This window comes from Salvelinus sp. IW2-2015, linkage group LG4q.1:29 (assembly GCF_002910315.2).
Source record: "Salvelinus sp. IW2-2015 linkage group LG4q.1:29, ASM291031v2, whole genome shotgun sequence".
NCBI lineage: Eukaryota > Metazoa > Chordata > Actinopteri > Salmoniformes > Salmonidae > Salvelinus > Salvelinus sp. IW2-2015.
Genome location: NC_036842.1, coordinates 10,291,199 through 10,307,229, shown reverse-complemented (window position 1 = coordinate 10,307,229; position 16,031 = coordinate 10,291,199). Strand labels below are relative to the sequence as shown.

At 41.0% G+C, this 16,031-nt stretch overlaps 2 protein-coding genes and 4 non-coding genes across 7 annotated transcripts in view; all 6 read left to right on the top strand.

Annotated features, from left to right (window-relative positions):
* The window catches only part of LOC111961408 (malignant fibrous histiocytoma-amplified sequence 1 homolog), a 33,213-nt gene extending 31,835 nt beyond the window's left edge, over positions 1 to 1,378 (top strand). Inside the window, exons 2-3 of the mRNA XM_023983649.2 lie at positions 274 to 603; positions 804 to 1,378. Of these exons, the coding sequence (XP_023839417.1) occupies positions 274 to 404 (131 nt within the window). The 3' untranslated portion in view covers positions 405 to 603; positions 804 to 1,378. The remainder of the gene's footprint in view (positions 1 to 273; positions 604 to 803) is intronic.
* A 3,781-nt stretch (positions 1,379 to 5,159) lies between these two features.
* Positions 5,160 to 10,869, top strand: LOC111961407 (large ribosomal subunit protein uL22). 2 transcript variants are annotated; one of them, XM_023983648.2, is made up of 7 exons: positions 5,160 to 5,217; positions 5,684 to 5,733; positions 5,984 to 6,024; positions 6,326 to 6,460; positions 6,903 to 7,001; positions 10,216 to 10,407; positions 10,791 to 10,869. In XM_023983648.2, the coding sequence occupies exons 2-7, from the start codon at positions 5,694 to 5,696 to the stop codon at positions 10,836 to 10,838; spliced, it is 555 nt and encodes a 184-aa protein (XP_023839416.1). In that variant the 5' UTR covers positions 5,160 to 5,217; positions 5,684 to 5,693; the 3' UTR covers positions 10,839 to 10,869. The 2 variants fall into 2 exon arrangements, with proteins under 2 accessions (XP_023839416.1, XP_070297335.1); XM_070441234.1 differs by having other exon boundaries at positions 5,216 to 5,255.
* On the top strand, positions 5,825 to 5,894 carry LOC111962846 (small nucleolar RNA SNORD58). The gene has a single exon (XR_002877140.1). It is a non-coding gene; the product is annotated as a small nucleolar RNA SNORD58 (small nucleolar RNA).
* LOC111962844 (small nucleolar RNA SNORD58) lies at positions 6,724 to 6,793 on the top strand. Its single transcript, XR_002877138.1, has one exon. It is a non-coding gene; the product is annotated as a small nucleolar RNA SNORD58 (small nucleolar RNA).
* Positions 7,127 to 7,187, top strand: LOC111962847 (small nucleolar RNA SNORD58). Its single transcript, XR_002877141.1, has one exon. It is a non-coding gene; the product is annotated as a small nucleolar RNA SNORD58 (small nucleolar RNA).
* Positions 10,621 to 10,690, top strand: LOC111962845 (small nucleolar RNA SNORD58). The gene has a single exon (XR_002877139.1). It is a non-coding gene; the product is annotated as a small nucleolar RNA SNORD58 (small nucleolar RNA).
* Positions 10,870 to 16,031: the final 5,162 nt, after the last annotated feature.

Sequence of the window (16,031 nt, the reverse complement as noted above, 5' to 3'; positions counted from 1 at the left end):
TGTTAGAGCCCTCCACTCCAGAGGTCTCAAGGGAAATGAACATGCAGTTATTTTTCTCTGTAGCAGGCTCTGGCAATCAGTGGTAATGCAGTGAAATTGCCATCTAGTGGACAAATAAAGAATTATTTTGTTACAGCTCAAATTTTGGATCCTGTACAAAATCCACTATATCCTGATATCATTGGATAAATAATCTCTGTTGGTTGGATAATTAGAGTATTATTTTAAAACTAACTCTCCCCCCCCCCCTCCCCCTGTCTTGCTCTTTCTTAGGTGAGCTTCTAAGCCAGCCGCGCCCTGAGGGGCTGACTGAGATAATCTGCCCAAAGAATGGTTTGGAGCGGGTCGACGTGGCGCTGGTTTACCCACCTACGCCCACTGTGGTCAGCCCCTGTCTCAAATGAGCCCTGCGGCCTGGCCTCTACTGTCCTGTCTGACTGTACCCTCACGCCCGGCTCTCTAGCCAACACCTGAGTCTGAACCCCACACCCCAGCTCTCCCTCTGAATCCCCTCAACCCACCCAGGCAGCAGCCAGACTGGACACAGCCATGCAAGGTCACAGAGATATGCACCGTCAGCTGGATGCAGCAGAGCTGATAACTGTAAGTATCTACCAGAAAGGGTCATAGGTTGGTAACTAGAGGGTTAGATGCTTAGAAGCTTCTATATACTGTGTAAATGGATCGACATCTAACCTTTAATTGAGTATACCTGATAGCATTGATGATAGTGAAGCTGTACTACATATGACAAAGTATATAAGTAAGAGTATGTTATATTCTTTGTATTTTTTTATTTGCAGGTTATCCAACTGTTCTTACACTGCCTCACTATGATGACAAAGACCATATTACAGGACTTTGGCTGAAAGCAAACCTTCACCTTGGTTGTTTTAAGACCCATCAACAAGCAGTCTTTTTTTCCAACTCTCTTACTCCACGCTGCCCTCCAGATCTATGACAAACCTCTGCCTACAACCTAACCAAGACGAAACACAGGAAATCCACCGTATCAACTATCTATCCATGCTATCAATTATACAATCGAGAGACGAGGGGGCAAAGACTTGGACGGATTTCTCTCTTTACTACTTAGTGGCGTCATGAAATGTTGGAGACCTCTTGGCTGGACTGCTACCCCATTCTAATTTCCTGTAATGCTCATTTTCCTGTCCACGTGTAAAGGCTGTGATTGTAAGAACATAGGAAAGAGAACTGACTGAACCTCCTACTATATCATGCTATGACTGACAGTTGTGGGGTTCTATCCGCCTGTCTGTTTCTATGTCTGTAAACCAAATACAGTCTTGTATAGCCAAACACATGAATACCACCTACTCTTAAAGAACACAACACACGTTACCCATGTACGGACCTTAACCTTTTGCTTTAGCTTGCAAAGGGGCAGATGTATCATATGAAGTAAATGCTGGGATTACATATTATGTGAAGTCAGTGGACTGTGTTTATGCCAAGGAAATTCCATCTTGAATTCCATCACTTCATCTGGACTTGTTTCATTGTAGCATATCCTGACTATGGTGTGACGTATTTGTGATTTGCCATTTCAGCTTTAGTAAGAAAAGTACTCAGTTTCACTTTAGACTCGTTCAAAAATGATCATTGTATGTAAATAAAAGATGATCATGTTCTCTAAAGGAAACAGAAAAAAGATGTCTGTAGGTATTGAGTTTGAAGTCTTCATAATCTTTGGTCATGTTGGAATAGAGGAATTTATTTCAAGATGGTTTTCACTGGTATGGGGGAGATACTGCAATATGTTTAAAACATGCAAGAAAAAAGTTTAATTTTGTATATATCTTTATTTTTGTATATTGACACAAGTTGTCACCACCCTCTTTCGACATTATTTGCAGTGCAACGTTGTGCATGGCTCACTTAGCCATTGTGAGAGTAAGGCTACATACAATTTTATAAGTAGCAGGTCAAACTATCTCACAGCACAACATAAAAAGCACCAAATACAAAATAAACCAACTACTGGTTTAAATATGACCACGTTGTGTCTTTTTCATTTGTCTTTCTCTACACACTAATACTGATTATACATCTTTATGGGAAAGATCATTTGATATTGGTCGCTGTGTTTAAATGACTTTACATAGAGGCCGATTAGTCATGACTGATGGCAGCAAACTGTCTCCCAGCACTGTGTATATCACATGTTTGATTGATTAAAGTCAGGAATGTAGTCTCTGAGCAGTAAAACTGCTCTAGCAGTAGAGCATGGGCGCTTAGTTGAAACGCCATGATAGTGGGTTCAGTTCCCAGGACCACCCAATATTTTATAAAGTGTATGAGCACAACTACGTCACTTTGAATAAAAGCGTCTACTAAATGGCATATATTATATTGAATGACCACTCTCATCTCCGCCAACTACACACACCCAGTTTAATTAGCTGAGGTCACGTTCCTGACCTGGACTCCCAGTCCAGGCCAGAACGCAAGGATATTACACTGATTAGATTGACTAGAGTTCAAAAAAAGATGACCTGCCATTTTTGAAACTCCTAATCTAGAATCTACATTAGATCTACTTAGAGGGGGCACCTCCACTGCAAACTGATCAGGTCAGAGATCAATAATGTTCTAGCTAGGGCAACAAGAGAAGAGGGGATGAGATACAGGATATTGTGCTGCTAAGGTGAGTTATTCCACACAACAACATATGCGCTGAACTCATATAGGTGATCGAGACAGTCTAGAATCAAGGGAAAAAATACAACATGCTGCATAGACCATATATTTTACAACCTGAATTTCACAGACTAGTTCACAGCACTTTCTGATAAAAAGGAGCTCTCGTATATCAGTTACTTACGTCACAGCTGGTCCAATGTTGACTATTTGCCAAGGTGGCAGCATCACAAAATCAGAGACTCCTACAAGCATTTGAATGATTAGCCCCTCTAGTGATAAAACAGACCTCAGCAGCACACCTAATCATTTGAAGTGGAGATGAGTGGTCCCAAAAACTCAGTGGTAGAAAAGGTACCCAATTGTCATACTTGAGTAAAAGTAAAGATTCCTAATAGAAAATGACTTGAGTAGAAGTCACCCAGTAAAATACTACTAGTAAAAGTCTAAATAATTTCAAATTCCTTAAATTAAGCAAACCAGACAGCACAATGTTCTAGTTTTTAAAATGTTTTTACAGATATCCAGGGGCACACTCCAACATCATGAAGCATTTGTGTTTAGCAAGTCCACCAGATCAGAGGCATGTTCTCTTGATAAGTGCATGAATTGTACCATTTTCCTGCTAAGCATTTTTATTTGAACCTTTATTTAACTAGGCAAGTCAGTTAAGAACAAATTCTTATTTACAATGACGGCCTACCCAGGCCAAACCCGGACGATGCTGGGCCAATTGTACACCACCCTATGAGACTCCCAATCACAGCCAGATGTGATACAGCTTGGATTTGAACCAGGAACTGTAGTGGCGCCCCTTGCACTGAGATGCAATGCCTTAGACCACTGCACCACTCGGGAACCCCAGCATTCAAAATGTAACAAGTACTTTGAGTGTCAGGGAAAATGTATGGAGTAAAAAGTACATTATTTTCTTAGAGGAATGTAGTGGATTAAAAGTAAAAGTTCTCAAAAATATAAATAGTAAAGTACAGATACCCCGAAAAACTACTAAAATAGTACTTTGAAGTATTTTTACTTAAGTACTTTACACCACTGCAAAAACTCCAGTACAAGAACATGATCTTATATTAAATACATATAAAGGTAGTTAGTGTGGTTTATGAAAAACAAGGCAACAGGAAACATGTTGTCCCTCACGAATGATGCAGCCTCCCACCTTGTACCAATCAGTGGAATTTAGTAAATGCCAGATCTCTTTGGCAAGATGCATCATTCACCCAAGTTTTGTCAAAATCCAGCTAGTGCTGTCTGAGATATCACATGTGACTAACGTACAAACGTACTAGAGAACGGAGACAGATGCACAGTTACCTCCCCGATTTCATCGTGGGGGTTAATCATTGAATTACTTACAGTATATGATCCCATCAAAATACTAGACTATTGGTCCTATCAGGCCTTTATTCTTATATTGATTTAGACAGGGGTCCTGAACTGCTCTGACTGAAAAACAGAAACCAAAATATATATTTTTAAAGGCAACAGTAAATATGTCGTCCCCCCACAAATGATGCAGCACCCCCCTTGGGCCAATCGGTGTAATTGTCTAAGTGATGGATCCCCTTGGCAAGACGCATCATTCACCCAAGTGTCGTCAAAATCGGGCCAGTGGTGTTTGATATATCACATGGGATAGCTAGACTCGTATCCCTGAGAATGTGTGCCAAATTTCAGCACTCTGAGTCAAACAGATCAAGCGATATAAACATGTCCCCATTATAGCACAACTGTGTGGTTGATATTAATGTTCTTTCGTGTACTGAGTCTTCACAGGGAAATACTCATATATGTAATAAACGGATGTAGTAAATGTATCACTAGTCACTTTAAACAATGCCACTTTATATAATGTTTACATACCTTACATTACTCATCTCATATGTATATACTGTACTCTATACCATCTACTGCATCTTGCCTATGCCGTTCGGCCATCGCTCATCCATATATTTTTATGTACATATTCTTATTCATTCCTTTACACTTGTGTGTAAAAGGTAGTTGTTGTGAAATTGTTAGATTACTTGTTAGATATTACTGCATGGTCGGAACTAGAAGCACAAACATTTTGCTGCACTTGCATTAATATCTGATAAACATGTGTACGTGACCAATAAAATTTGATTTGATTTGATAACTTTTTACGACGAAATTCCCTATTCAATTCCATTCATTTTTCAGCCCGGTATCGGTTTACCTTCAGACGAGTCCCGTGACACTTGTTTATTTTTATTTTTATGCCCAGCTCATGAGGCCTCTTGATGACGTGAGGCCTCTTCTGCCTAATGTTAAGTCCGCCAGTGCATCTAGTACATAAACGTTTCACAGTGCTTGTTCAAAACGAGAATGTAATGTCTTTGTAATACAACAGGAGGCGGTAAACTCTGTGTATTGGAATAAATGCCTGTCAGAAATTACACTAAAGAAGAACACCTAATCCCGTTCAAAGATCTCTGAATATATCGCGAGACGACATTCACGATTTCCACTCCCAGAATGCTTCTTTCTACCTCTTCCCTTCCGCGGCCTTAGAAAGTAAGTGAGCCGATATTCAACTGCTGCCGAGAATCCATGTAATCGCTTTAATATCTATGGCATCCCGATTCTTAAATGTTCAATTTACATGTATTTAAACCACTACTTAGAAACGTCGGTGTCCAAGTGTGTATCGGTGGCTATTTTCACCAAAAGTCATATTTGTGATATGCTTGGCCCCCAGCCACTTTTAGCATTGCTAACGAAACCATGACCATAATGTCGTCCCCGGCCCTACGAATGAGTTTTGATGAAATACATAGTCCCAGTGATGTGGTCTTTTGTGATTTTCTCGTTGTCTTGGGTTGTAATTACCCTACAGTTGCTGGTTTAACGTTTGCTATCTATCAACTAACACGTAGCGCATCCTCCAAGGTGTCTGACTTGTTTCTCAGTCAAGCAACACACTAACACGTTCTCCGACTAGTTTTAGTTAGCTAGTTAACAACCCGTTTATCTTTTGCAGATCTCTGAAAATGGTCCGCTACTCGCTCGACCCCGAGAACCCGACTAAGTGTGAGTACCAGTGTGATTGTTGCCCTGGCTTTATTCATTAGCTCGCTAATGCAAGTTAACTAGCTAGCTAGCTTATCAGACTTAACCATTGTTGCAATGATGACTTTCTTAGGACACCTTTAGATTACCCATGAAAATTAATATGAACGAGGCTGAGCAACCACACATTTGCACATAAATGGTTTATTCGCCATGTAAGGTTATTTCTGTCTTGTGACCTCACTGATCATTGCTGTATTTTCTTCTGAAGCATGCAAGTCGAGGGGTTCTAATCTCCGGGTTCACTTCAAGGTAAGGTGTTCTCTTTTCTGATTCACATGAGAAGTTGCCTTCAGACATTTTGTCTACTGTAGTTGTATCAGTGTGTGAGTTAGTTGCTGTTATGTATTGGTAGTCATAAATGTGTGCAGACTGAAAGGTATGATGCATTGCTTTGATGACAACTTTGGAGACCTTTGGAATCAAATGTGACAATATCTAACAAATAACTGAGCAATTTTGCATTCATGCCTATCAAGACAATTATAACAATCTGTTATTGATATAGCTAGCTATTACAGTATATGGATGCTTCTTGTTTGTTTCCCATCAGAACACCCGTGAGACAGCTCAGACCATCAAAGGCATGCACATCCGCAAGGCCACCAAGTACCTGAAGGATGTTACCATCAAGCACCAGTGTGTTCCCTTCCGTCGCTACAATGGGGGTGTCGGCAGGTGTGCCCAGGTAAACGCCAATCCAATTACATTTACTCTCGCCTCAATTTAAATGTGTATAGGGGACTTTGGTTGGTTATCTTCTGACAATGTTTACGCTTTATTATATTTCCCATGTAAAAGTATTGGGATTAGCAGGTATGAAAGGGATCTTTAAATAAAAAAATACATTTGTTCAACATGGGCTTTGGAGAGGGGCACGAAATGACTTAAAATCTTTCTGGCTTATCAGACCTGGCACTTATGGTTTTAATGCATGTCTGTATGAAATGGTTGCAATGATGACTTTCTTAGGACACCTTTGGATTACCCATGAAAATAAATACGAACGAGGCTGAGCAACCACACATTTGCGCTTATGTCTACATAAATTTTCCCCGATGTTGACCAGAAATGAGGGCACCTATTATGTCCCAGTCTTGTACACGACTGACCCAACTGTTCCTCTGCAGGCCAAGCAGTTTGACTGGACACAGGGCCGCTGGCCCAAGAAGAGTGCAGAGTTCCTTCTCCACATGCTGAAGAACGCTGAGAGCAACGCTGAGCTTAAGGTAAGGTTGATAGTTTTGTTAGGCCTGCCTCTCATCGTGGCATGCCTGTAGTGGAGAGATTTGTGAAAAGTATGATGCTACCAAGCTTGTTGGGGTTCAAACTGTGAAATGGGCACAATTCATGATTGCAACGATGACCATTTGGGACACCTTTGTATTAACCATGAAAAATTACGTCTGAGCCACCGTGATGCTTGTATGAACAATATAATTTAAAGCTGGAATCCTTCATTGAGAAGATTGTTTTGGTCAAAAGCTGCGGGATGGGCCTGAAATGTTAACCCTTTCAAATTCAAAGCGAGAGCTTTGAATGCATGGACTGACATCCATGATATAAGCATTGGGTTCAACCGTGTTTTGAGGCTATAGTATTTGTTTAATATACTTTTTCAAACATTGGACTATAACAAGCTTATTGTGGGTTCTGATGGGGTACAACAGTTGAATTAAGCTCATGAGGCATTTAGAAATTATTTTCTTCCCGAATCAATGAGTACATATTATTAATCCTAAAATTGATGTAGCAATTAAGGATTCTAGCTTTGCCATTTTCAACACTTATATGAGTGTAAAGAATTAGATTTGTATGCTGATACGCCCCTAAATTGGAACGTAGTGGCTGTACAGTGACATGCAATACATGTCAGAGTTCTGGCTCTGCGCTGAATGGGTTTTGACTGATGGCCGTCCTGAACTTGAGCACCACGAATGACAAGTTGCTCCACCCCTCCCGCTGTTTGAGGAACTTTTGCAAATTTTGCTTGAACGAGGGAATTGCTGTAAACTAAGATGACAATGTATTTTGACAGATGAGATGTTGAGGATTATAATAAATACCGCTTTGATGTAGCAAGCCAAACAGATGTCCAAATGTGCACTTCACATGTCCAAATCATAAAACTCATGTCATAGTGTCAACGTTTATGATCACATTTAGCTGTAAAGTTACAAAGATGACATGTCTTTGAACAAAATTAGCTTGTTTATTGAGAACAGAATTCGCTGCAGCACACGCACCTGAATGCACTCATGACTCCTTTCTACTGTGCATTCGGGAAGTATTCAGACCCCTTCACTTTTCCCACATTTTCTTACGTTACAGCCTTATTCTAAAATGGATTACCTTTTTTCCCGTCGTGATTCTACACAATACCCCATAATGACAAAGCGTAAACAGGTTTTTAGTGCTCGGGTGCATCCTGCTTCCATTGCTCATCCTCAATGTTTCTACAACTTGATTGGAGTCCACCTGTGGTACATAAAGTTGATTGGACATAATTTGGAAAGGCACACCTATCTATATAAGGTCCCACAGTTGAGGATTGTGTCGAGGCACCGATCTTGGGAAGGGTACCAAAACATTTCTGCAGCATTGAAGGTCCCCAAGAACAGTGGCCTACATCATTCTTAAATGGAAGAAGTTTGTAATCACCAATAGTCTTCCTAGAGCTGGCCGCCTGGCCAATCGGAGGAGAAGGGAGCTGACCAAGAACCCGATGGTCACCGACAGAGCTCCAGAGTTCCTCTGTGGAGATGGAAGGACCTTCCAGAAGGACAACCATTTCTGCAGCACTCCACCAATCAAACCTTTATGGTAGACTGGCCAGACCAAGATTGAACTCTTTGGCCTGAATGCCAAGCGTCACGTCTGGAGGAAAACAGGCACCGCTCATCACCTGGCCAATACCATCCCTACGGTGAAGCATGGTGGCAGCATCATGCTGTGGGGATGTTTTTCAGTGGCAAGGACTGGGAGACTAGTCATGATTGCGGGAAAAGATGAACGGAGCAAAGTGCATAGAGATCCTTGATGAAAATCTGCTCCAGAGCACTCAGGACCTCAGACTGGGGTAAAGGTTCACCTTCCAACAGGACAATACCCTAAGCACACAGCCAAGACAATGCAGGAATGGCTTCGGGACAAGTCTCTCAAGGTCCTTGAGTGGCCCAGCCAGAACCCGGACTTGAACCCGACCAAACATCTCTGGAGAGACCTGAAAATAACTGTGCAGCAATGCTCCCCATCCAACCTGACAGAGCTTGAGAGAAGAATGGGAGAAACTCCCAAATACATATGTGCCAAGCTTGTAGCGTCATACCCAAGAAGACTCAAGGCTGTAATTGCTGCCAAAGGTACTTCAGCAAAGTACTGAGTGAAGGGTCTGACTACTAATATAAATGTGATATTTCAGTTTTATTTTTAATCGATTTGCAAAAATGTCACCTTTTTTTGCTTTGTCATTATGGGGTATTGTGTGTAGATTGGGGGGGGGGGGGGGCAATTGAATCCATTTTAGAATACGGCTGTAATGTAACACATTTGGAACTCGCGAAGGGGTCTCAATACTTTCCGAATTCACTTTATGCCCACCAATTACGATGTTTCTCTGAATTACCTTAACACTGTAAAATTTTATTTTATTACTTAGCTAGTCATGTTGGTAATAGAACAAGCTTTCAAATCATGCCCACCTGACTCAGATTGGGACTTAAAATGGACCGTTGTTGTGTTCCAAAAGAAACCACTACAAGTGTGCCTGCTCTAGTTCAACGGCACAGCTAGGATAGCTCAAAGTACTTCGTAAACTAGGTTCCTATCTAATTGGCGACAGATTTTTATGCAAATATTCTCATCTGCATAAAAACAATATCTGCATTTTCCCTCCAGAGATGTTTCCATCAAATTGACCTGTTGCGGATAAAAGGCTGTGAGTGATGACGTAGTGCACATAGAAATAAATACAAGTGAAATGGTTTTGTCAAAAACAAAAGTTCTATTGCGACTGTGCCCAATCTGGTCTTGGCACGTATGCTCTAGCCGACAGCTCACAGATACAGTGTGGGTAGGATGACCTGCATGAGATTATTAGGGACGAGTGAGATTTTTTTTGTCGAAGGGCAGCCACGCCTCGAGTATATCTCCAGAAGAGTACCCTCTATTTCCTGGAGAGGAACATTAATCACTGTGCACTTTCACCACCTTGTGAAGTTCATCGCTTATTTCATTTGTAGCCTAATAAACTGCATTCTGTCAATTGCTACTTTGCATGTACTTTTCGTATTTCTTTTGTAAAAAAACATTGTAATTTAGCCCTATACACATGGGCCAATTCCCACAAGTGTCAAGGTTAAGTACTGTATCCCACAGACAACTGGCCATGTAAGTGGATTATTTGACTTGTTAACCGGTTTAATCTTTGCTCTATTCTGACAGGGTCTGGATGTAGACTCCCTGGTGATCGAGCACATCCAGGTGAACAAGGCCCCCAAGATGCGCAGACGCACATACCGTGCCCACGGTCGCATCAACCCCTACATGAGCTCCCCATGCCACATTGAGATGATCCTCACAGAGAAGGAGCAGATCGTTCCCAAACCAGAGGAGGAAGTCGCCACTAAGAAAAAGGTACGCATGCCAACGCCTTTTGCAGAAGACTGCTTGGTATTTTTCTGAAAATATGCACTTGTTCCCATATTTCCCATGTAAAAGCAGTGTGATTAGAAGGTACAAGCTCTTGTTGAACAAGAGCTCTGTAGACTGTAACGAAATAGTTTACTATCCTTCTGGCATTACTCGTTAAATCTTATCAGACCTTTCACATAAGTGTGTTTGAAATGGTTGCAATGATGACTTTCTTAGGACACCTTTGGATTACCCATGAAAATAAATGTGAATGAGGCTGAGCAACCACAACTTTGCATTTAAGTCTACATCATTCTGTCCCTATGAGGGTAGTATCAGAATCATTATGGTGTATGTTGGTCTAATACAATTTCTTTGTCCTGCAGATTTCTCAGAAGAAGCTGAAGAAGCAGAAACTCATGGCACGGGAGTAATGTAAATTAAATGGAACCATTCGTACCAAAATGGAATGTCTCTGTCTTTTCATGCTTCTTCATAAGTATTATGAAATCCCTACTGCTCATGTAAAGTTGGCTTTAATCCATCTAAAGGCTCCGGGTTTGATATGACCCAAATAGATAGGATACATGATTCATGACTAAGATCAATGCTGTTAAAAAGTTGCAGGTGAGACGGGTTATTTGGGTTACTTACTGAAATGTCACGTGCCGAACTAATCATATTCCGGCTTTAAGAGATATCTATTATTCACATCAGTATGTACATTGTAAAATCAAGCTGTTGGCACTTGTGACTCCAATGCTGTCTTTCATATGAGGGGCAAAGGGATTTATGTAAAAATGGAGGTGCTGGGCCACAATGTGCTATGAGGATTACATTTCAGATTAGTGCACATGACATTTCAACCTCATTTTCATTATTTCTAGAACATTGGGAAGGTGTTTTTATGTTTAATAGAAAAAAATGTGTTAAACATTTCTACTCGACGACATCAAAAGTTTAAACATTTTAACCTCTACGTCAGGGGTGTCAAACTGAAATACCCAGTGGGCCAAAATGTAAAACCTGAACAAAGTCGCGGGCCAACATTGAACAAATTAACCTTTTAATATGGACCCAAACAAGTTTTGCTTTAACATTGAATATGGAACAAGCATCGCTTATTACCATACAATATATAAGTTAATAGTGGAGACATGCAAAATCGAATTTCAAATGAAAAAACACATCAATGGCATTCATTTATTAAATAAATAAAACTCGTATGCCTCTTTTCTATTTGCAGCCTTCTGATTTAAATACCAAAATAAACTTTTTCCACTGGCTAATAATTTTACAAATAAAATGATAATAAATCAATCAACCATTCAAGCCCATGCCTTGTAGCAAGAAAAAGTGCACAAAGAAAACGTTAATTATTGCACACTGATCTAATCTGCCCAAGCCAGATACCTGGCATCTCTTCTTGGATGCTAGTTCATCAATGTCTGGGCTCAGGCCAGAGCCTGAAGAAATCCTCAGTATCGAGCGAAGGTGTTCATCAGTCAGACGTATCCTGTGAGTTGTTTTGGTCATCTTCATCGAGGAGAAAAGTTGCTCGCATAGATAAGTGCTGCCGAACATGGAGAGCATCTGAGCAGCTTGGGTGCGGAGCTGAGGCATTGTGTCAGGGATGAACCGTGGAAACTGCGGCGCTGACAGTTGTAGCGTCTATGTTGCTATGACTACTGTCACAGAGGAGAGGGCATTTCTGGGTCCTGTCCTGATTGGCGCGCGAAAACAACAGCAGAGCATTATGGGATTCGTAGTATTAGCGGTGAATGCGCTGTATAATACCGGCGGGCCAGCTCTAGTAGTAATTTGGTATTGTCTCGCGGGCCAAATATAATTACCCCGCGGGCCAGAGTTTGACACCCATGCTCTACGTGATCTCCAGCCCCCCTCCCCCCCGCTGAACGGTTGAGCTAAAGGGATTAGCATGACGTAAGTAACAATAATTTCCCAGGACCTAGACAAGTTTTATACGGGCAGAAAGCTTAAATTCTTGTTAATCCAACTGCACTGTCCAATTTACAGTAGCTAGTACAGTGAAAAAATACTATGCTATTGTTTAAGGAGAGTGCACAACTTTTATTACGGCAACTGGTATGATGTATTAGTCTCTGAAGGTAAATAATGTACTTAAGTAATCTTGCTCTGATTTGTCATCTTGATGGTACCAGAGATAAAATGTAGCACAGTTTTGTTTGAAAAAATACATTTTTGTATTAAAATGTAGGAACTGGGTTCTACAGTTTGAACCCATGCTGTGTCTGCACCCCCCTGTCAAGGTTGGTGTATTTTCTGTAGGGAAGCTAATTATCCATCATTTATGACATTACTGAGTGTGTAAACTTAAATGTATTACCATATCATATTTGTGTGTTCTCTAAAGTTATGTACTTAAATGTATCAATTGACCATTTTGGCAGACTTGATACATTTTGAACAGTAATGCAATGGTTCATTAGATTAGTCTAAATCTTTGCATATACAGTGCTGCCGTCTAGTGGCCAAAATAATTGCGTCTGGAGTCCTAAGTGATATACTGGTGTACTCTTGCATTTCAAAGATGGAACAACAAATAGAAAATGCATGTTTTTTTTGTTTTATCTTATACCTGATCCAACGTGTGTTTTCTACATTAATTTCACATTTCCACAAACTTAAGTGTTTACTTTCAAATGGTATCAAGAATATGCATATCCTTGCTTCAGGTCCTGAGCTACAGGCAGTTAGATTTGGGTTTGTCATTTTAGGTGAAAATTTAAAAAAGGTGATGTGGAGTGTGAGGAAATACCCTCTCTTGCTCTAAAGTTGTTGCAGGTTATGAAAATGTACTTTTAATCCTACCCTGTGATGTGAGACAAGCATTGTTGTAGGACCTAATCCTTTTTAACCACAGATCATAGAAAAGCTCTGTTCACGTGTAGATACTGGTTTGGTGCTGGAGTTGATGAATGAGGTTAGTGGCAGAATTGGCCTTTAATCCATTGACTTGGAAAGGAGTTTACACCAATGATTTATTTATACGAACAAAAAATATAAACACAACACGTAAAGTGTTGGTCCCATTTTCATGAGCTGAAATAAAAGATCCCGGGGATGTTCCATATGCAAATAGCTTATTTCTGTCATTTGTATTTCTCCTTTGCAAGATAAACCATCCACTTGACAGGTGTGGCATATAAAGAAGCTGATTAAACAGCATGATCGTTATACAGGTGCACCTTGTGCTGGGGACAATAAAAATCCACTCTAAAATGTGCAGTGTCGGCGCAGAATACTGCCACAGATGTCTCAAGTTTTGAGGGAGTGTGCAATTGGCATGCCGACATCAGGGATGTCCAACGGAGCGGTTGCCAGAGAATGTAATGTTAATTTATTTACCGTAAGCCGCCTCCGATGTCTTTTTAGAGAATTTGGCAGTACATCCAACCGGCTTTGCAACCGCAGACCACTTGTAACCACTTCAGCCCAGGACCTCCACATACGGCTTCACCTGCAGGGTCAACGGGGCAAGGTGGGTGCTAAGAGTGTTTCTGTTGTAATAGCCTTTTTGTGGGGAAAAACGTATTCTGATTGGCTGCCCTGTTATGGGAAATCCATAGATCAGGGCCTAATGAATTTATTTAAACTGACTGATTTCCTTATGAACTGTAACTCAGTTGCAATTATATTTTTGTTATGTGTGTATATATACAGTGCCTTCAGAAAGTATTCAGACCCCTTGACCTTTTCCTCATTTTGTTAAGTTACAGCCGTATTCTAAAATTGAATCTTGTTTTTTTCCCTCATCAGTCTACAGTCGTGGCCAAAAGTTTTGAGAATGACACAAATATAAATTTTCACAAAGTTTGCTGCTTCAGTTGTCTTTAGATATTTTTGTCAGGTGTTACTATGGAATACTTAAGTATAATTACAAGCATTTCATAAGTGTCAAAGGCTTTTATTGACAATTACATGAAGTTGATGCAAAGAGTCAATATTTGCAGTGTTGACCCTTCTTTTTTAAGACCTCTGCAATCTGCCCTGGCATGCTGTCAATTAACTTATGGGCCACATTCTGACTGATGGCAGCCCATTCTTGCATAATCAATGCTTGGAGTTTGTCAGAATTTGTGGGGTTTTGTTTGTCCACCCGCCTCTTGAGGATTGACCACAAGTTCTCAATTGGGATTAAGGTCTGGGGAGTTTCCTGGCCATGGACCCAAAATATCGATGTTTTGTTCCCCGAGCCACTTAGTTATCACTTTTGCCTTATGGCAAGGTGCTCCATCATGCTGGAAAAGGCATTGTTCGTCACCAAACTGTTCCTGGATGGTTGGGAGAAGTTGTGAGTGAGCCCACTCCCTTGGCTGAGAAGCAACCCCACACATGAATGGTCTCAGGATGCTTTACTTTTGGCATGACACAGGGCTGATGGTAGCACTCACCTTGTCTTCTCCGGACAAGCTTTTTTCCGGATGCCCCAAACCATCGGAAGGGGATACATCAGAGAAAATGACTTTACCCCAGTCCTCAGCAGTCCAATCCCTGTACCTTTTGCAGAATATCAGTCTGTCCTTGATGTTTTACCTGTAGAGAAGTGGCTTCTTTGCTGCCCTTCTTGACACCAGGCCATCCTCCAAAAGTCTTCGCCTCACTGTGCGTGCAGATGCACTCACACCTGCCTGCTGCCATTCCTGAGCAAGCTCTGTACTGGTGGTGCCCCGATCCCGCAGCTGAATCAACTTTAGGAGACGGTCCTGGCGCTTGCTGGACTATCTTGTGCGCCCTGAAGCCTTCTTCACAACAATTGAACCACTCTCCTTGAAGTTCTTGATGATCAGATAAATGGTTGATTTAGGTGCAATCTTACAGGAAGCAATATCCTTGCCTGTGAAGCCCTTTTTGTGCAAAGCAATGATGACGGCAGGTAACCATGGCTGACAGAGATAACAGAGTGATCTCCAGCCTTGTCCTCGTCAACACTTACACCTGTGTTAACGAGAGAATCACTGACATGATGTCAGCTGGTCCTTTTGTGGCAGGGCTGAAATGCAGTGGAAATGTTTCTTTGGGATTCAGTACATTTGCATGGCAAAGAGGGACTTTGCAATTAATTTCAATTAATCTGATCTCTCTTCATAACATTCTGGAGTATATGCAAATTGCCATCATACAAACTGAGGCAGCAGACTGTGAAAATGTATATTTGTGTCATTCTCAAAACTTTTGGCCACAACTACACACAATATCCTATAATGACAACAAAAATAGTTGTAGAAAAATTAGCAAATTTATTGCAAATAAAAAAAAACTGAACTATTACGTTTATATAAGTATTCAGACCCTTGACTCAGTACTTTGAAGCCCCTTTGGCAGTGATTACTGCATTAAGTCTTCTTGGGGAGGATGCTACAACTTTGGCAGACCTGTATTTGGGGAGTTTCTACCACCGTTTGATATGAGACTTGAAAATGAGCTCAGGTGCATCCTGTTTCCATGGATAATCCTTGAGCTGTTTCTACAACTTGATTGGAGTCCACCTGTGGTAAATTCAATTGATTGTACATGATTTTAAAGGGCACACACCTGTCTATATAAGGTCCCACAGTTGACAGTGCATGTCAGAGCAAAAACCA